Source organism: Sus scrofa, chromosome X, assembly GCF_054392235.1.
Source record: "Sus scrofa isolate SSC_HxYL_T2T_F1_AM1 chromosome X, Sscrofa_HxYL_maternal_Yorkshire_Landrace_v2.0, whole genome shotgun sequence".
NCBI classification, from domain to species: Eukaryota; Metazoa; Chordata; class Mammalia; order Artiodactyla; family Suidae; genus Sus; species Sus scrofa.
The window spans coordinates 98848137-98869346 of NC_139401.1; the positions used below are offsets into that span (position 1 = coordinate 98848137).

The window sequence follows — 21210 nt, forward strand, 5'->3', positions numbered from 1 at the left end:
CCTTGCTGTGAGCTGTGATGTGGGCTGCAGACGTGGTTCGGATCCCAGGTGGCTGTGGCTGTGGCTGTGGCTGGCAGCTACAGCTGTGATTCGACTCCTAGCCTGGGAACCTCCATACGCCACGGATGCAGCCCTTAAAAAGACCAAAAAAATAAAAAGGCTATGCCATTTAAATTAGGACGTATACCATAAGTCTTGGACTAAAACTGAAATCATGCCAATACAAACCAGTATTCATTTGGGGCAGATTTAATCTGATTAACCAACATTTCTTGGGCAGCAACACTTCAGAAACATGTCACTCCTAAACTGAGTTGGTCCTCTGCACCTGACAGGTGACCTGAAGCCCATGATGGAGCAGGGCTTTCCACCAGATACCCCCTCCAGTGTCCTTCCTTCCTGGACAACAGCACATAGCGTTGAAAAGGGCTGGGTCTTCAGATGGGCCAAGTATAGAGTATGAGTCTTTGTGCTAGGCCTCTGCTTTCACCTTTCAACAACCAGGCCACTCTCTCAGGGTTCAGAGTGCCTTGGGGTTTGCCAGTTGGACAGAAATGTAGTGACTCTGCAGTGTTGCTAACAGTTTCTGTGTCTCCTCAGGAAATTCTAAAGGAAAATTTAAGGATGTTTGAATTAGTTCAGAAACATCCACCGCACTGGCCTCCCTTTGTTCCTCCAGCCAAGCCAGAAGTGACAACCACTGGGGCAGGTAAGCTGTTGTTCAGGAACATTCTGGCCGGTAGACCCATGGATAGCAGTTGATTGATGAGATGGATGCGATTGTGGATCATGCTTTCTGTGGAATGAAAAATTTCTCCTCAGCTGGACTAATCAAGGAATGGTGCTTCTGATTATTTTAATCTTCCGATGAACTGGTATTTGCCAATTTCAAAGAAGGATAATAGAAGAAAATGAGCTCCATGCGAAAATGCCATGCAATATCATCAAAATGATTATAGCTTTTTCATGGTGTGGTTCAGAAAACAAATCAGAAGCCAGGGGTAATTCAAAAGGTACCTCAGAGGTCTTACAGAGCCTCATCTTCATCACTGTGAATAGGACTACGAAACAGGTCTAGTGAGTTTGATTCCTTTTCTTTATTGAAATATACCTGATTTACGATGTTGTGTTAGTTTCAGGCATATGGCAAAGTGATTCGGTTATACATGCACATACATCCTTTCTTTTTCAGATTCCTTTCCCATATAGGCTATTATACAATACTGAATAGATTTCCTCATGCTATATACAGTAGGTCCTTGTTGATTATCTGTTTTACATGAAGGAGTGTGTATATGTTAATCCCAAATTCCTAATTTATCCTCCCCTCACCTTTTCCCTTTGGTCACCAGAAGTTTGATTTCTGACTCTGTTTTCTGATTCATAAATAAGTTCATTTGTATCATTTATTTCTAGATTGCAATATAGGAGACATCATATGATATTTGCCTGTCTTTGTCTGACTGACTTCACTTAGTATGATAATCTTTAGGTCCATCCATTTTACTGCAAATGGAATTATGTATTCTTTTTTTTTTTTTTTTTTTTTTTTTTTTTTGCCTTTTAGGGCTGTACCCGTGGCATATGGAAGTTCCCAGGCTAGGGGTCGAATTGGAGCTACAGGTGATGGCCTATACCACAGCCACAGCAATGTGGGATCCAAGCCACATCTGTGACCTACACCACAGCTTGCAGCAATGCCGGATCCCGGACTCACTGAGCAAGGCCAGGGATCGAACCCACACCCTCATGGATGCTGGTTGGATTCGTTTTCTGCTGGGCCTCAACAGGAATTCCCAAATAGAATTCTTCCACTTTTTATTATGGGTGAATAATATTCCATTTTATACATGTACCAATCTTTATCCATTCCTCCGTCAGTGCACATTTAGGTTATAACCATGTCTTGGCTATTGTAAACAGTGCTGCAGTGAACATTGAGGTGCATGGATCTTTTTGAATTATGGTTTTCTCCAGATATAGCCTGGGAGTAGGATTGCAGAATCATATGGTAACTCAGTTTTTAGTTTTTTAAGGAACCTCCATGCTGTTCTCCATGGCAGTTGTACCAATTTACATTCCTACGAACAGTGTAAGAGGGTTCCCTTTTCTTTGCACCCTCTCCAGCATTTATTGTTTGTAGACTTTTTGATAATAGCCATTCTAACTGGTGTGAGGTGATACCTCGTTGTAGTTTCGATTTGCACCTCTCTAATAATTAGTGATGAGCATCTTTTCATGTGCCTATCGGCCATGTGAATGGCTTCTTTGGAGGAATGTCTGCTTAGATCTTCTGCCCATTTTTTGATTGGATTGGTTTTTTTTTTTATATTGAGCGTATGAGATGTTTGTATATTTTGGAAGTTAATCCCTTGTTGGTCACATATTTTGCAAATATTTTCTCCCATTCTGTGGGTGGTCTTTTCATTTTGTTTATGGTTTCCTTTGCTGTACAAAAGCTTTTAAATTTAATTAGGTCCCATTTGTTGACTTTTACTTTGGTTTTCACCACTCTTAAGAGGAGAATCCAAAAAATGTTGCTGCAATTTATGTTAGAGTGTTCTGCCTGTGTTTTCCTCTAGAAATTTTATAGCATCCAGTCATATATTTATGTCTTTAATCCATTTTGTGTTTATTTTTGTATATGGTGTTAGAGTATCTCCTAATTTCATTCTTTTACATGTAGCCAACCAGTTTCCCCAGCACCACATCTTAAAGGGATCGTCTTTTCTCCACTGTATATTTTTACTTTCTTTGTCATAGATTAATTGACTATAAATGCATGGGTGCATTTCTGGGCTTTCTATCCTGTTCCATTGATCTATGCATCTATTTTTCTGTCAGTACCATACTATTTTTTTTTTCATTTTTAAAAGTTTTATTGAAGTATAGTTGATTTACAATGTTGGTGAGTACCATGCTGTTTTGATGACTGTAGCATTGGAGTATAGTCTGAAGCCAGGGAGTGTGATTCCTCTAGCCCTGTTCTTTTTCTCAAGATTTTTTGACCATTTGGTGTCTTTTGTGTTTTCATACCAATTAAAATTTTTTTCTTCAGTTCTGTGAAAAAAATGTCATTGGTAATTTGATAGGGATTGCATTGAATCTATGGATTACCTTGGGTAGTATGGGTCATTTTAACAATACTGATACTTCCAATCTAGGAACACAGTATATCTTTCCATCTGTTTGTGACATCTTCAGTGTCTTTCATCAGCATTTTAAAGTCCAGGTCTTTTGTTTCCTTAAGTAGTTTATTCCTAGGTATTATATTCTTTTTGGTGCAGTAGTAAATGGAATTGTTTCCTTGTTTTCTCTTTCTGATAGTTTGTTGTTAGTGTCTATAACTGCAATAGATTTCTGTATATTAATTTTTTTTTGTCTTTTTATCTTTTTAGGGCCGTACCCGAGGCATACGGAGGTTCCCAGACTAGGGGTCTAATTGGAGCTGTAGCTGCTGGCCTTTGCCACAGCCACAGCAATGCCAGATCCAAGCCGCATCTGCAACCTACACCACAGCTCATGGCAACGCCGGATCCTTGACCTGCTGAGCGAGGTCAGGGGTCGAACCTGCAACCTCATGGTTCCTAGTCAGATTCGTTTGTGCTGTGCCACAACAGGAACTCCTGTATGTTAATTTTGTATCCTGCAGCTTTACTGAATTCATTGATGAGCTCTAGTAGTTTTCTCATAGTGTGATTTTCTGTGTATAGTGTCATGTCATCTGCAAACAGTGACAGTTTTACTGCTACTTTTCTAATTTGGATTCCTTTTATTTCTTTTTTTCTGTGATTGCAGTGGCTAGGACTTCCAAGACTATGCTAAATAAAAGTGGTGCGAGTGGCTATCTTTGTCTTGTTTCTAATCTCGGAGGGAATGCTTTCAGCTTTTCACCATTGAGTATGATGTTAGCTGTGGGTTTGTCATATATAGCCTTTATTACATTGAGGTAGGTTCCCTCTATGCCCGCTTTCTGGAGAGTTTTTTTGAATCATAAGTGAGTGTTGAGGAGTTCCCACTATGGCACAGTGGGTTAAGAATCTGACTGCAGCAGCTCAGGTCACTGTGGAGGTGTGGGTTCAATCCATGGCCTGGTCAGTGGGTTGAAGGATCCAGCATTGTCACAGCTGTGGCTCAGATTCAGTCCCTGGCCTGGGAACTTCCATATTCCATGGATGCAGCCGTGTTTTTTTTTTTAAAGGTGTTGAATTTAATCAAAAGTTTTTTTTTAATCTACTGAGATGGTTTTTTATTTTTCAGTTTTTTAATGTGGTGTACCACACTTACTGTGCATATTGAAAAATCCTTGCATCACTAGCATAAAGATCCTTTTCATGTATTGGAGGGTTTTTTTTTTTTGTCTTCTTTTTTAATATTTTTTTTTCCATTATAGCTGGTTTACAGTGTTTTGTCAGTTTTCTACTGCACAGCATGGTGACCCAATTACACATACATGTATACATTCTTTTTCCTCACATTATCATTCTCCATCGTAAATGACTAGACATAGTTCCCAGTGAATTTTGTTTAAGATTTTTGCATCTATGTTCATCCGTGACATTGACCTGTAATTTTCTTTCTTGTGTGTGATATCTTTGTCTAGTTTGATGTCAGGGTAATGGTGGCCTCATAGAAAGAGTTTGGAAAAGTTTCTTCCTCTGCAATTTTTTAAATAGTTTCAGAAGGATAGGTGTTAACTCTTTATGTTTGGTAGAATTCACCTGTAAAGCTATCTGATCCAGGTCTTTTCTTTGGTGGGAGTTTTTAGATTACTGATCCAATTTCAGTACTGGTAATTGATCTGTTCCCATTTTCTATTTCTTCCTGCTTCAGACTAGGAGGATTGTACCTTTCTAAGAATTTGTCCATTTCTTCCGGTTTGTCTATTTTATTGCCACATAGTTGCTCATAGTAGTCTCTTATGATCCTTTGTATTTCTGTGGTGTTGGTGGTAATTTCTCTTTTTTCACTTCTGCTTTTATTGATTTGGGTCCTCTGCCTTTTTTCCTTGATAAGTCTGGCTAAGGGTTTATCACTTTTGTTGATCTTTTCAAAGAACCAGCTTTTAGTTTCATTGATCTTTTCCATGGTTTTCTTTGTTTCTATTTCATTGATTTCTGTTCTGATCTTTATGATTTCTTCCCTTCTAACTTTGTGTCTTATTTATCCTTTTTTTCTCTAGTTGCTTTAGGTGTGAGCTTAGGTTGTTTATTTGAAATTTTTCTTGTTTCCTGAGGTACGCTGCTCTTGCTATAAACTCCCTTCCTGGAACTGCTTTTGCTGCATCCCATAGGTCTTGGATCATTGTGTTTTCATTTTTATTTGTCTCTAGGTATTTTTTTAAATTTCCTCTCTGGTTTCTTCAGTAATCCATTGGGGTCATTTTTAGTAGTGTATTATTTAGTTTCACGTGTTTGTGTTTTTTTTTTTTTTTTTCTTATAGTTCATTTCTAGTCTCATAGTGTTGGGTCAGAAAAGATGCTTAATATGATTTCAGTTTTCCTAACCTTACCAAAGCTTGTTTTGTGGCCTAGCATGTGACCTGTCCTGGAGAAATATTCCATGTGCACTTGAAAAGAATGTGTATTTTGCTGCTTTTGAATGGATGTTCTGTAGATATCAGCTAAGTCCATCTGGTCTCATGTATCATTTAAGGGCCTGTGTATCCTTACTGATTTTCTGTCCGGGTGATCTGTCCATTGATATAAGTGAGGTGTTAAAGTCCCCCACTATTGCTGTGTCACTGTCAATTTTATATATATATATATATATTTTGAAGTGCTCCTATGTTGAGTGCATATGTATTTACAATTGGTATATCTTTTTCTTGGATTGATCTCTTAATCATTATGTGGTGTCCTTTTTTGTCTCTTGTAACAGTCTTTATTTTAAAGTCTATTCTGCCTGATGTATTGCCATTCTGGCTTTCTTTTGATTTCTATTTGCACAGACTACCCATTGGTTCCTTCTAGAGTATTTTTGATTTATTACTGTATTCCTCATCACCGTTTTGTTGTTTTTTAGTATTTTCTAGCCCTTTGTTAAAGCCTTCTAACTTTTTGCTCTTTGCATCTGTTGTCCTCCCAAGTTCTTTGATTTTCTTTACAACCATTACAAACTCTTTCTCGGATAGATTACCACTTCATAGTTCTTCTGGGATTTTATCTTGTTCTTTATCTGAAACATATTGCTCTGTTGCTTCATTTTGTCTAAGTTGGTTATTTGTATTTGTATGTATGTGGTAAGTTAGTTAATGTTTCTTGACTTTGGAGAAGTGGCCCTCTATAGGAAATGCCCTATATGTCCCAGCAACGCACTTCCCTCTTGTTACTCAAGCTATATCCTCTAGGGCTTCCCCCTAAGAAGGCTGCATGGGTCCTTCTGTTGTGGTAGACTGGCTATATGGTTAGTCTGGTAGGCTTGGTTGGCCCTTAGTCTGGTTGGTTGCCAGGCCCCACCCTGCGTGGATGCTGCTGTTTAGTGGGGCCTGGTCACGAGATGGCTGGTTGGGGAATCCTATGGGCTAGTGCTGGCTCACTGTTGGCTGGAGTTATGGTCCTAAAGGCTCTGAGCTCTTTCCTATGCACTGGCATTTGAAGCCAGATCCTGAGATTAGTTCCAGACTACTAGCAGGTGGACCTGGAGTCTGGCTGCAGGGCCCAGAGATCCCAGAGGTCATTTCAGATTATGGCTGATTCCTGACAGTTGGGTACAGGATCTGAGGCATCTCAAGAGTCATGTTGGCCTGCTAGTGGGCATGGCCAAGGCCCAGCTGGTCTCAAGCTAGGGTCTGGCCTGCCTTGTAGGATTGTAGTTTTCTTGCCCCTGTTGGATGAGGCTGGACTAGAGTCTTACACAGGCTTCCTGGCAGGAGAAGCCAGTGCCTGCCCCACTGGTGGGTAGAGCTGGGTCTTGTCCCTCAGGTGGGGAGAGCTGTGTCTAGGGTCATGTCTAGAGACAGCTGTGGGTTCAGGAAGCCCTCTGTCAGCCTGTCTGCTAATGGGTGGGGCTCTGTCCCCACCCAGTTATTTTGGCCTGAAGTGTCCCAGCGCTGGAGCCTGTATGTTGCTGGGAGGGGCAAGATCTTGGCACTAGTGATCCAATATATCAGCTGCCAGGATGTTCCAAATATGACTTCCAAGAGTATCTATGTCCCCCAGGTGAGCCGCAGCCATCCTCACCTCTCCAGGAGAGTTTGCAAGACCAGCAGGTAGGTCAGGCCCAGGCTCCTATCAAATTACTGCTTTTGCCCTGGTTCTCAGTGCATGCGAGACTTTCATGTGTACCCTTAAAGAGTGAAGTCTCTATTTATTCCAATTCTGTTGGGCTCCTGCAATAAGGCCCTGCTGCTTTCAAAGCCAGTGCTCTGAGGACTTGGTGCCAGACCCCCAGGCTGGGAAGCCTGACGTGGCACTCAGAACTCTCACTCCTGAAGGAGAACCTCTGTAATATAAGTATTTTCCACTTTGTGAGTTGTCCACCCAGCGGGTATAGGACTTGATTATATTGTAAATCCCCCCCTCCTGTCTCATTTTTTTATGTTCCTTTTTTATGTCTTTAGTTGTAGAAGGCCTTTTCTGGTAGGTTCCAGTCATTTTCACTGATGGTTGTTCTATAGGTAGTGTGATTTTGGTAGGCTTGTGAGAAAAGGTGAGCTCAGTGTCTTTCTACTCCACTGTCTTGGCCCCAAAACTTACTATTTTGATTCTTTATAGAGAATTCCTTTTTGAAAAAATTTGTTTATTTATTTAGCTTTTTAGGGCTGCACCCATTGCACATGGAAGTTCCCAGGCTAGGGGTCAAATTGGAGCTACAGCTGCCGGCCTACACCACAGCTACGGCCACAGCAATGCAGGATCCGAGCTGTGTCTGTGACCTACACCACAGCTCACGGCAATGCCAGATCCTTAACCCACTGAGCGAGGCCAGGGATTGAACCCACAACCTCATGGTTCCTAGTTGGATTCGTTTCCACTGTACCACGATGGGAACTCCAAGAGTTCCTAATACTTGGCGGTAGTCCCACCTCTAAGTCTCCTACAAAAGCTTTTCTGTAGCAAAGCAATTGAAAAATACATGGTTTTGGCATTTCCGTTGTGGTGCAGCAGAAACAAATTCCACTAGTAACCATGAGGCTGTGGGTTCGATCCCTGGCCTCACTCAGTGGGTTAAGGATCCTGCATTGCTGTGGCTGTAGCCTAGGCTGGCAGCTGTAGCTCCAATTCCACCCCCTAGCCTGGGAACCTCCATATGCCCCAGGTGCAGCCCTTTAAAAAAAAAACAAAAAAAGGTCTTAACTACTGAGTAACATAATGACCACTTGAACCAAAGCATCAAGCTTTTCTTTCTCATTTCTGTATTCTGATAGAATTCATTGACTCTACTGAACACCTAGAGGAGTTTGACCTGGAGGAAGATTTCGAGATTCTGAGCATATAGAATAGTGGGAACTCAACTGGGAGATCTGTCTTCCGTCTGGCAACAGAAGAACATGAGCTCATCACATAAAACTCTTCTAGTCAGCAAGTGCCTGATATGCCAACAGCATACGAACTTGATAGCAATCATGACTGAGCCAATCACCGTTTCTCAGAAAAAAACAAACAAATGAACAATAACACCCTCCCCCCCCCCCCCGAGAGAACTAAAACAATCATGGAATCCAGGAGCAGAAAGATTAGAAGTTGTCTCTTGCTTCCCAGCTCCTTACATGGCCACAGCACATCTTCAGCTACTGAAATGAGGAGGTGGACGTCTGGAAGACAGATAGCAACTCCCACCTTGCTTCCAGCACCAGCAGATAAGAGATGGTTACCCTGTGCTTCTTCACCCTTCCAGGTTTGACCTCTTTGGGCTAAACACTAAGAAGCAGTCTGTTCTTTTGCTCTAATAATAAAGTGATAATCATTGCATCAGGGAGAAAAAGTTCCTGTTACATTATTTGAATATGTATTTAAAGAATTGATATCCAAACACTTGTCAAAGAAATGACATCAAATGTACACTTACTGATTGCCTTCCTCTTTGAGGAAACTTTACTATTTGTTGGGTCACTGTCCCCATGCTTACTGATACTTTGGTCAGGTGTCAGCCTGTCTTTAAATCATTATCACTTCAATCAAGGGTCTGCAAACTTTTTCTGTCAGGGTCCAGAGAAGAAATGTTTGAGACTCTGCAGGCTGTGTAGCTACTCACCTCTGCTGGTGAAGCCCCCAAATGGCCATAGACAAAGTGCATGCAAATGAGCCTGGACGTCAGCCAATCAAACTTTATTTATGAACCCAGGAGGCGGGCTGGATTTGGCCCACAGGCTGTAGTTGGCCAGTCACTGACTTAAACTGTTGATTTTTGTTTGAGAAATTACAAATAGTGTTTGAATTTAACTCCATTTTGGTTGACAGTCATAACTGGAAAGACCTAGTCCTGTGGTGACAATCTGTGCACCAGATACAATTCCAAAACATTCTGGGACTAGCAACATACTAAATATTAAAGCACATATTCATCAAATTGGCTTTGCTGACCACTCTCCCATGTGGCTGCACTTCATGTCTCAGCCGTATCTTCCCACTTTGCTCTTCTGGCTGCCTTAGCCTGGATGCCTTTTGCCTCCGTGCTCAACCAAGTCCCTAGGAAGGCCAGCAACTACAGTTTGAAAGCTAGCACCAAACCAAGGTGGGTTTTTTTTTTTTTGTTTATTTAGAAATATTTGAACACTTATTTCCTTAGATTCCTTTTTTTTTCCAGTAGATAATATATTCCCACGGTTCAAAATTCTAAAGTTTTGCTGCAAAATGGTATTCAGTGAAATGTCTCCCTTCCACAGGTCAGTTTTCTTCCCTGAATCCTCCCAATGTTATTAATTTCTTGTTTATACTTCAGAGGATATGTTTTATGAATATACAAATGCATGCACATAGATCGTAGATCTGATTTTAATGATTTTAAATTTTCTCTACTTTCCATTTATCTGTAAATGATCCTGAGCCCCCAGAGAAATGGAAAGTCCTTTTGAAAATTCTGGCATGTGATGAGGCTAGAAACAGTGGTAGGCTTATTTTTTTTTTTTTTTTTAATGGCCATACCTGTGGCATCAGGAAGTTCCTGGGCTAGGGGTCGAAGTGGAGCTAGAGCTGCAGGCCTGCGCCACAGGCAAAGCAATACTGGATCCGAGCTGCATCTGTGGCCTATGCTGTAGCTTGCGGCAATGCCGGATCCTTAACCCACTGAGCAAGGGCAGGGATTGAACCTGCATCCTCACAGAGACTACGTCGGATTCTTAACCAACTGAGCCACAACAGGAACTCCAGTTGTAGGCTTATCTTGAAAGAGGTTGTGGATTTGTTGCCCGTTGAAAGACATTTTGAGCCCTCGACTTCAGTTGTATTTTTCCAGGCCTCACTGTTTTGTTATAAAGCTTGACTTGCAGTACAGGAACCCCCATGGCTGTGAGGGGGCCTTGGGAATTTTAGCGAGATGGACTTTAGAAAAGTTTTCATCAAAGGATGTCAAGAGTCACATGTTCATGTTGAATTCCTTTTATTTGCAGTGTACAAAGCTGACACCATGTTTAATACGCAGAAGGTGAAAGTAACAATAGTTGAGATTATACTGATTATGCCTTGTCTGTGTTGGCACAGTTTACATAATATTTAAGAAAAGAGAATCACCTGGAAGGATGCCTCATGTCAACATAGCTAAGTGTTCTGGTAAAACTGATAATTAAAGGAAATGGTAAAAACAAATCCCCCTAAACAGAATACAATATCCTTTATAGTCAACTCAGGCTCGCTTTGGGTCTGCCAACTGCGAAAGCGAGGAGTGTGCTAGAGTTTTATGAGGGTTTAAAAATGTATTAAAATGGTTTAACAGGCTACCCGTGAAAGAGCCATTGGAGGCATTTTAGTGGAAAGGCTCTCACAGCGTCACCAAGCACAGGAACCAACACTGCAGCTTCGATTTGCCACCTTGCAGACAGCGGGATGGCATTTGGCAGAAACGGGGGCTTCTGAGAGAGTGGGACAAGGGGTTTACCTTTTTGTTTCTGGAGTTGAAAGCAAAATTCATGCCTCCTTACCCATCCCCCTCTCCATGCCCCCACCCCCACCCCCCGCCACAGCCCGGGAGAAAGGGCTGCGCTTCTCATTGCCCTTCATGGGTCAGGCCACATTTGGTGCTTCCTCTCCAGGTCAGGATACCTGGAGCCTCTGGCTGAGGAGGGAGCAGGCAAGGAGGAAGTGATTTGTCCATGATCTTGGGAAGTTCATGAGCCCCTATTGGCAGCTGGCCTTCCAGCCTCTCCCCTACATAATATGAGTCAAAGCTCACCTCGGGCTACTGCTTGGCACCTCATTCCAGCTCTGCTGCCTGCCTAGACACAGTGGGTGTCCATGAAGTGTAAGAGCTTGCCCTGGGCAGGCTTGAACCATCCATGAATGCTGAGCCAGAGAAATTTTTTTCATGCACAAACACGGGGTTCTAGTTTAAGCCACATAATGTGCGGTGACCTCTGGCCATAAAGAAGTGACTTATCAGCTATCATGAAGAGCTTTCTGATTAAGAAAGTAAGGAAGGCTAGCTAGCATCCTACGAAAGTGGTGGTCCAGCAGGTCTTTCTGAGGTAGCCATGAATAGTCATGCAAACATCCCACCCAAACAGTAGCACCAAGTAGACTGAAAGGGGACAGCACATTTCAGCAGGATGGGCGGCTCGTCCACGGGGCCTGAGGGTTGGAGTGACCAGTGGCCAGGAGTCCAGCCCAAACGAGACTCCAATGTACAACTTGACAGATGGGCGAAAAGGGCTTAGTTAGGCCTTCCTTCTTCAGACCGATCAGGTTTGTGAGGTGACCGTTGTGTGGAGGAGGGGAGGGCCAGGGGCAGAGTGGCAGGGGCCGCCCTACACGCTTTTCATACACACCTGGCAGCGGCTGACCCGGGTGTGGAGCTGCCCGGCTTTCAGCGTCTCAGAGACCGGCTCCTCCCCAAACTGCTGCCGCTCCTCCACCGTCGTCAGCCAGAAACTGTACTTGTTGGCAAAGTAGTGGCAGGTGCCTCGGGCACCACTGCACTCGATGAAGGGTGTGGCCCGAAAGTCCTCGAGGCAGGAGCCGGGGGACACTAGGGACTGGCCCCCACCCTCAGCACCAGCGGCTGTGTGCTGCAACAGACAGGGGGCACCTGTGAGCTGGGCACCCCAGAGGTGGCAGCGCCCTGCTGCTCCAGGCTTCAGCCCTCGACTTGAGTGGGCCAAAGGCTGTGTTTTAGGGCCGGGGGTGCGCTTCCTCCTTAGTGTAGCCTCAGGGCCAGGAGCGACCCCTCCAAGCTCCCTAGTACCCACCTAACCCACACCCCAGCACCCACCTACCCCCCCCCATGCAACTGCATCTCAGCTAGCCTTCCCCAAACTGCTGCTGTCTCAGCAAGTCTCATGTGTGTTAGGTGCACCCCCAGCCCACATTTCCACTAACAAATCAATCAAAGGCTAAGTGACGGAATATTCAACAGGTTTCAGAATGCAGTTCTTCTCAGAGTCCTTTGCACAGAGCGCTGGGCGGGGTGCTCCGGGGAAAGGAGAGCGCTCAGGACACTCCACAAGCGGGTCACACACTCCCCCCAGCAGATCTAGGAATAGCTCTTATCCTGAAGACACCTTCCTTGGGACTTTTACATTCAATCTGTACCACACTCTTTAGGGTGACACTTAGTTGGTCACCTACTGAGTGCAAGTAGACCTCTTGATCTCACATCCCAGCCTTGGCTTCCCAGGGTGCCTTCAAGCCCTGGATTTCCCTCCCAGCGCGTTCTGCCCTCGGCCTTGACACTGGGAGCGGGAGGGGGGCAGCGCAGAGCCTTACCATGAGGAAGGAGTAGCCGATCCAGAGGCTGCGCCAGCCCAGGGGGCACTGCGGGATGGTGATGTCCTGGCTGTGCACGGCAATAGCTTGGGAGGGTGCCTCACACACAGAGCAGCGGCTGATATACTGGGGAATCTGCGACTGGCCGACGGGCATCATGGGGATGGGGGCGGTAGTGGAGAGCCAGTAGGATTTATCGTTGCGCCGGGCATAGTGGCACACTTCGTTGATGTTGCAGTAGATGAAGGGCATGGTGCTGAAGCGGGGCAGGCAGGAGCCAGCAAACCCTGGAAGGAGGGGTGGGGGCGCAGGTCAGGTCTGGCTGAGAGGGCGGGGATGGGATTGGCCCTGGGGCCACTACAACTGGCCTAGATGGTGGTTTGGGGTCCTATCCAATGGCTTGTGTTAGCGCAAAGGCTCCCTCTCTTCCAATCCTGAAGTCTGTTGATCAAATCCGATTTTCAGTGCACCAGGGAAGTTGGATAATGAAAAACATCTTTTTCGAAGCTGAATCATGACTCCCTAGTTAATCTGCTTTGTAAAACCAGCATCTACTAGGGGGATTCAGAGTCAGCACACACGTAGACAATTCATTCTTGAGTAATCATTGTTGCCCGCGGGCCATATTATTATTACTACTCTAAGCATAATGTTTAACAGATGCTTCAATATGTGAGAAATGTTCTAAGCATTTTACATGGGTGACTCCTATGATCCTTACTCCACCCTATGGGACATGTACTAGAATTAGCCTTGTTCCATTGAAGAGGAAGCAGAAGCTTAGCTTGAATAACGTGTCCAGAGTAAGCAGCTAGTAAGTGGCAGAGCCGGGGTTTGAACCCAGATCTGCCTGACTCCAGAGCTGGTGCCTGTAACCCACTATCCAACAACGGGCCCCCCCAAGGGGCCAAGGAGGAGTGAGGCGTATGGCTCTTGGTCCTTGTGGGGACAGATGGCCAGGGCTGGCTGGCTGAGCCAGTACTTACCCAGATCCTGGTTGTGGGCTTTCTCCTGCCCCTCCACAAACAGCAGGCTGTAACCCACCCAGAGCTGGCTCATCCCGATGGGACACAGGGGCACCTGTTCCGACTGGCTGTGTTTCACCAAGGTGTAGCCCACTCTCACGCTCTGCCCGGGCAATCCAGCCGTCCCAAAGGGGCCCTGCTTCCCTGGAGCTCCTGAGAGGGGGAGAGTGGACAAGGGATGAGACAGGCGCCACCAGTAACAGCAGCTCCTGACTTTGTGCCAAGCGTTGAGCCGGGCGCCTTATACATAAGCATTAGCTCCCTTGAGCCTCATGACTTTATCACCCCGATTTTTGGATGATGAAACTGAGGCTCAGCTCGTAAGTGGTGGCGCTAGAACGCCCACCCAGATGTATCCGGCTACGCAGTCTCCATTGTGCAAAGCACAGGACCCAGCTTCCCTCCCACAGCCACTCAGCTTTGGTTGGGTTCATTACAAGGAGATGAAGGGAATGAGGGGGCAGAGGGGCTACTTCTCCGGCCGGCCTTGCAGGCTCTCAGAGGAGATCATCAGGACCTGCTGAATCCAAGGCAGCGAAAGCAGAGGTGGGCTTAGTGGGGCAAAATCCTTTCCTGCCCGTGGCAGACATGGCTGATGATCAGCCCAGCGAGCCTCAGGACTGTTCTCTGCTCGGGACAACTGGTTTGCCATCTCTGATAATAAAGTGGGAGGTAAGTAGCAGAACAGCCATATCTCCGATTTTCTTATGCCTTGAACCACCTCCCTTCCATCCATGTCAAAATCCCTGGGTAGAAGAGGGGAGCTGCAGGGCAGGGGGTCCTGCTCTAGTATCCAGTCAGAGCTCTTAAGAGCTGGAAGAGGAGTTCCCGTCATGGTGCAGCAGAAACGAATCCCACTAGGAACCATGAGGTTGCGGGTTCGATCCCTGGCCTCGCTCAGTGGATTGAGGATCTGGCATTGCCGTGAGCCGTGGTGTAGGTTTCAGATGCGGCTCGGATCCTGTGTGGCTGTGGCTGTGGTGTGGGCCGGCAGCTGTAGCTCAGATTTGACCCCTACCCCCTAGCCTGGGAACTTCCATATGCCGCAGGGGCAGCCCTAAAAAGCAAAAAAAAAAAAAAAAAAAAAAAAAAAACAAAAACAAAACCTAGAAGCGAACCCAGAAAAAGGATTCGGAGCAGTCCTTTGCCTTCCAGAATGGAAGGTTCTAATCCTTCACAGGCTCAGAATGGGGGGGGGGGGAGCAAATGGATTAGAACCCAGTTTTCCAGCCTCCTAGCACTATCAAGCTTTACCACCACGTTTCCTAATTCCAGGATTTGAGATTCCGACTCACCCCCAAGCCTCAAACCCTCACAGAAGCCCCCTGCCCCCTAGTGCTGACATCACCAGACCTTCATATCCTGGAGGGCCTTGCAGTCCAGGGAGACCAGGATCACCAAGAGCCCCAGGTGGGCCGGGGAGACCAGTGGGGCCATCTTTGCCAGGGATGCCAGGTAAACCTTTGGTACCTGCAAGGAGAGAAGGAAGGCCCACAGCTCTGCACTCTATGTGGAGGGTCTAGGAGGGCCCTCCCCCTGGAGAAAGGGGACTTGCATGTCATGCCCAGGACTCACCAGGAGAGGGCGCATCAGCCATCACCCTGGAAGGCTCGCCGAACTCACGGCTGAGCCTCCTGAGCTAGTCCTTAGTTCACATCCCCAAAACTTGGCCCTGGGACCCCACTCTGAATTGAGCCCTTCTGAGCCCCTTCATACCCACGACCCCTTCCCTTCCCCTCATTCTCCCCGCCCCGCCCCTGGCAATGCTGGGAAGGGCGCAGGGCCACTGCTGGCGTCCCAGGTCAGAAATGAGGACACAGAGGCCCAGAGAGGCTGCTAGCTTACTCCATTTGGGAGAAACCTGGGATTAGAAGCTGGGCGTCCTGTCCCCCATCCCTGGGCTTTCCTCATTGCTTTTTATCCCCTACTTTCCCGCAGCAGCTTGTGAGTGAAGACAAGCTGTCTGGATTAGCTGCTTTGCTCTGCCCACAATTCTTAGATGCCAAATACAACTGCTGGCCCTCCTTCCGGGCAAGAATCTTGGAAACTTTGTGAAGCAGCTGAGGAGATGCGTGATGAAGGTGCGCCCTCAGACCTGGGGCTTCCAGCCAGTTGCTTCAGTGTCCCAGCCAAGGCTGTTTCTGCTCCCCACAAAGTCCCCTTTCTCTGGCACCCTCCTTACCTTGTAGGCCTATAGGGCCTTGGGCCCCAGGGTCCCCCGTGAGGCCGGGAATACCATCAATGCCTGGAAGACCCATGGGTCCAGGAGGAGCCCGGATAGCTTCTGCAATTGGTGTTTGGCCAGGAGCACCTCGAGGGCCGGAAAGACCTGTGAGCAGGTGGGATAGAAATAGAAATAGAAATGTCAGGCAGAGGCAGAGCAGGTGGCCAGGGTGGGCATCACAATTGGCATCACAGCCTAGGGCCCCAAACCCAGCTAGCTGGCTTACTGCTAGAAGCCAGACAAGCCAATTTGCTTATGAATTCACTGAAAAAGTCTTTCTGCGAGTGCCTACTGTGTCCAGGCCCTGGCAGATCAGGGGGTGGAGGAGTGAGTAAGACCTTTATGAGAAGATGGTTTGGTGGTGAAGATGAGAGATGCATAACCTGACAAAAAGCATTAATCTTACTGCAAATTGCAAGAAGTGCTACAGAGGAAATGGACAGTGCGAAGACAGTGGGAGGGAGCAGAGAGGGTTATGGGTGGAGAACCTGCTTTAGAGAGAGTGATAAGCAGCCTCTTGTAAGCAGTGACACTGAAGCTTAGACCACTGAAGCACTAGAAGGAGCTGGGGAGTGGGGAGGAGTCCAACAAGTAGAACTAGCATGTGCAAAGGGCCTGTGGCCAGCTGGAGTGCGGTGTTTTGGGCTAATTGAAGGAGACTAGTGTGAAAGCAGCTCAGTGAGCAGGAAAGGGGAAGGGCTGGTGCTGAGGATGAAGAGGGAGGCATCACGTAGGGCTTCATGGCCATAGTTTGTTCTTACACCGTGGGAAGCCACTAGATGATTTTCATTTTTACGAGACCTCTGTGACCACTCTCTGGAGAAATGATTGTTGAGGGAGGTGCCTAATGGCAGCAGGGAGACCAGTTAGCAGGTCACCGCAGTGATTTACATGAGGAAGGTTAGTGGCTTGGTCCTGAGTGGCAGCGATGGAGGCAATGAGGGGACTGGATGCAAAGCATGTTTCGGAGACACAGCCCTCAGGATTGGATGCGTCAGAGTGAGGGGGTGGTGATTAAGGATGGAAAGGGTGGTTCTTCATTTCTGGGTGGAGCAAATGGGTGAATGGTGATCTGAGTGCAAACCCAACACCCACAAACACAGAAACAATGCAGAGATGGGAGATCAGTGGCAGGATCCATGGCGACGAGGCAGCAATGGCTTCAGTCCTGGGAATGGATGGAGGCAGAGGTGTCCCCAAAGCGAGAAACTCCCTCCCTGGAGGAGCTTGATCCAGCTGTTTCAGGCAATCAGGCTTGCTTCTGTGGTGAGCGGGAATGGTACCCCCAGACCCCTCCCGGGAGCTCGGGATCAGCCCAGCACATGCTCTCAACTCACCTCTTGGCCCTGCTTTCCCCTTCATCCCGGGAAATCCTGGGTCTCCGGATGGCCCAACCTTGCCTGGAATCCCCATGAATCCAGGCTCCCCTTTCATGCCTGGCAAAGTCCAAAGGAAGGCAAGTCAGGGCCCAGAACAGTGGTGCTGGTGGTGAGAGCTTGAAACTAGGCAGAGGCAGCGGCCTGACGGGCATTATGGGTGGCCCTCTCTCCCCAGGGCTGCAGGAAGGGGCCGTCTCTGGGTGGCAGTGGCCAGCCACGCAGTCATACCTTTCAGTCCCAATGCTCCTGGGAGGCCAGAGAAACCTGGGATTCCTTGGTCTCCCTTGGGCCCTCGAGGACCAGGAATTCCAGGGAAGCCAGGGTCTCCAGGGTCGCCTTGATCCGAGGATGGCCCCGGGGGACCTAGGGGCCCCGGGGGGCCTGGGCGGCCTAGGGATAAGATAGGAAGAGGGATGAGGGCAGAAGGAAGAGGAAGCCGTCATTACTGAAGGCCGTGGGATGGAAAGGAAGCCAAAGCCCATTCCCAGGGCAGCTAATGTGCCCTCGCCTTCCGTGGGTCCCCAGGGCCCAGACCTTCCCAAACCCTTTTAGCAAAGGGCAGCCCATTCCAGCCCCCTGTGTCCCTGCAGGAGGAGGGGTGTGAGGCCACACAGGCCCAGGCGCGGCCCAGCAGTGGCCATGGGGTTGGACTGTGGCCAGGGCCTCCCCAAACTCCAGACACAAGGTGACGGCCAGCCCCTCTTTGCGCGTCCCGTCTTTACCTCGTTCTCCATCTAGGCCTGGTCGCCCGGGGTCACCAGGCTGTCCTGCTATGACTGAAGGCAAGGAGTGGCCTGGGGGACCGGGGAGACCAGCGGGGCCCTGAAGACCTGGGAAACCTGCAAAGAATAAATACAAAGGGCTGCAGGGGTTCTGTGTGCCCAAGAGCGGGCCAGTCTCTCTCGGAGAAAACAGAAGCCCTTAGGTAGGAGCCAGACCAGCCCGAGGCCAGCAGAGGGCTCTTCTCTCTTTCTGCTCCCTTCTCAGCACAGCCCATGGGCCCAGGGACTCCTGGCTCTGCAGCTGGAACCGCATTTAATTGGGATGGCTAGAGCTGTGGAAAGTTCTAGCTCCCCAAGGTCACTGGTAACAGATGTATGTTAGCCAGATTTCGCCCAAATGAGGAAGACAAAAAGGTATGACTGCAGCCCCTGGCGTTGAAGTTCCCTAAAGTGCTTTTAAACCTAACTATCCCTGTTGTACATTTCATTAAGTTAGCCGGTCCTGACTGCTGCTGCTCAGAGAAGGTTATAGAGCGAGGTGGGGCACAAGCCCCAACCAGTCAGAACAGAGGCCCGCTCAGCAGGATGGAGGTGGCAAGGGCGCTGTGTCTCCCAGTGTAGCTCCCCTTCTTCTGCTAAGGTCTGGGTCTTCTGGGCAAGCTGGAACACAATTTTATAGGTAATTCATGATATCAGCTGAATGCTTGCTTAATTGCCTAAATCTCTTCTCCCTTTCTGGCCAAAGAGAATGAATAGCCATTTACCTAAGGTTCCTTGCATAATACTCATTTGCTCAAATTTTAATACTGCTTTACATGCTTTGTTTGTGGAATGATTTCTATTATAGTATGTTCAAAAACCTAAAAAAAAATGCAACCAATTACAGAAGATTTATGTCATGTGCACACATCAAAAACATAGATGGTAATCTTGATGGGAAAATGTATCAAAGCCACATATACAAATGTAGACATCTATTTTTGTTCTTGGAACATGGAAGAAATGTATTTATTAATTCGGTATATTCTGGAAGATAGTCAAATGAAGAGGAATATATTCAAATTGGTTGATAAGTTGTTTTGGTGGTTGAGACTCTTGTTTGTGACAAGAAAATCCCAAAATCTTAATGTTGAATTTCTCATATTTAGCTAATAGTGTATCCATGAAAACTTGTATAGAAAGATGGAGGATTAGTTAATTTGGGTGTCTTTTAACAGATCATTAATTAATTGAATACTGAGGCAAGACAGAGGAGGAAAAAATAAATTTCAGGAAAAGCCTCCAATTATTAGAAGTCTGGAAAAGAAACAAAGTAAAAAAAAGCAAAACCAGTTGCAAAGCCACATGCACTACTTTTAGCACTGTCAGTTATGGCTTGATGAATCATTGAAGGATTTTTCTTTTTCACAAAGGGCAAAATCTGAAAAGAAAGACATATTGTATTTTTGTCCTAAAAGTACATTTTGATATATACATACGCTGAAATTATGCAAAACCAATAAATTAGACACCACATAGAGTAAGTGTGGGCAGCACACAGATTATAACGTCTGTACTCAAGGCAATTTTTGGAGCCACCTCCTCTTCACCTGTTTCTTGATAATTATACCAATACATCATTAAACCTGAAATAAAGGTATTACTATCTTCAAGTAGTAAAAAAAAAAAAAAAGCTCAAGTATTTCTTTGATTAAGAATGAGACACTTTAAATGATCACATGAAAATGCAAGATGCCATATTTTCCCAACTCACTCCATTGTTAGAGCCCTAAAACAAACAAATCAAACCCCATATTGGGAGTTCCCATCATGGCTCAGCAGAAACGAATCTGACTAGGATCCATGAGGATTCAGGTCCAGTCCCTGACCTCGGTGGGTTAAGGATCCGGCTTTGCCATGAGCTGTGGTGTAGGTCTCAGACATGGCTTGGATCTGGCGTGGCTGTGGCCGTGGTGTAGGCCAGCAGCTCTATCTCCGATTTGACCCCTAGCCTGGGAACTTCCATATGCCACACCTGCGGCCCGAAAAAGCAAAAAACAAACAAACAAACAAACAAAACATGCAATATACAAATGCAGGCTTTCAATGTTTAGGGCAAAATACGAAAACGAATGGCATCATTTAATGTTATTTGGATAAAGGGATCTTAGGGACATGGATCATTCCTAGGAAGTTTTCCTAGGGGCAAATCTTCATTGTACACTGATTTTTATAATCAAATGAGAGTTTAGGTTCCTGGGGTGGGCGGCATGATATTTGCTGTGTTCTTTTAAAATAAATTGTTTTAAAGATATTGAGAAGAGCAGGAAATTTGTTTGTTTGTTTGTTTAGGGCTGCACCTGCAGCATATGGAGGTTCCCAGGCTAGGGGTCCAATCGGAGCTGTAGCTGCCGGCCTGCACCAGAGCCACAGCAATGCAGGATCTGAGCCGCGTCTGCGACCTACACCACAGCTCACAGCAATGCCGGATCCTTAACCCACTGAGCGAGGCCAGGGATCAAACCTGCGTCCTCATGGATGCTAGTCGGATTCGTTTCTGCTGAGCCATGACGGGAACTCAATAATGTTTTAAAATCATATATATATACATATACATAAAATCATCCAGATGCAGTGAGCATCTGTGTTTCAACGACCCAATTTAAGAAAAAGGAGATAGCATTGCCTTTGAATTTCTTTGCAAGCTCTTCGGTTTCCTCCACCTTCCCTCCCTCCCAGAGGCAACCCCCCCTGAACTCTATGTTCATCTTTCCCTTTTCATCCCAGGTTAACCATGCATGTTTGGATCCCTGAACAACATATTGGTTGGAATCATACCAAACGTATTCCTCTGTGACTTCCTGTTCTTCCTCCTCAACATTATGTGCCTGAAATGTATGCATCTTGACATGTGCTGTTTACTGCATGTGTAATTGTGATTTTATTACCTCAGATAGCCAAAGGCCATGAATAATTTAATGACCAGAAATTCATAAAGGTTTTAAAAGCAAAAAGGCATCCTGC

The 21210-nt window shown here is 46.4% G+C and overlaps 2 protein-coding genes across 11 annotated transcripts in view; one reads left to right on the top strand and one right to left on the bottom strand.

Moving 5' to 3' along the window:
- ATG4A (autophagy related 4A cysteine peptidase) overlaps nt 1–8925 on the top strand; it is an 87493-nt gene extending 78568 nt beyond the window's left edge. For all 5 annotated transcript variants that reach the window (XM_085008146.1, XM_021079700.2, XM_021079699.2 and 2 more), the window contains 2 exons: nt 601–709; nt 8369–8925. In XM_085008146.1, coding sequence (XP_084864272.1) covers nt 601–709; nt 8369–8439 — 180 coding nt within the window. In that variant the 3' untranslated portion in view covers nt 8440–8925. The remainder of the gene's footprint in view (nt 1–600; nt 710–8368) is intronic.
- A 1597-nt stretch (nt 8926–10522) lies between these two features.
- COL4A6 (collagen type IV alpha 6 chain) overlaps nt 10523–21210 on the bottom strand; it is a 322865-nt gene continuing 312177 nt past the window's right edge. For all 6 annotated transcript variants that reach the window (XM_085008128.1, XM_085008127.1, XM_085008126.1 and 3 more), the window contains 8 exons: nt 18208–18324; nt 17714–17875; nt 17444–17542; nt 16065–16211; nt 15236–15352; nt 13844–14035; nt 12858–13144; nt 10523–12160 (listed from right to left, as the gene is read on the bottom strand). In XM_085008128.1, coding sequence (XP_084864254.1) covers nt 11900–12160; nt 12858–13144; nt 13844–14035; nt 15236–15352; nt 16065–16211; nt 17444–17542; nt 17714–17875; nt 18208–18324 — 1382 coding nt within the window. In that variant the 3' untranslated portion in view covers nt 10523–11899. The remainder of the gene's footprint in view (nt 12161–12857; nt 13145–13843; nt 14036–15235; nt 15353–16064; nt 16212–17443; nt 17543–17713; nt 17876–18207; nt 18325–21210) is intronic.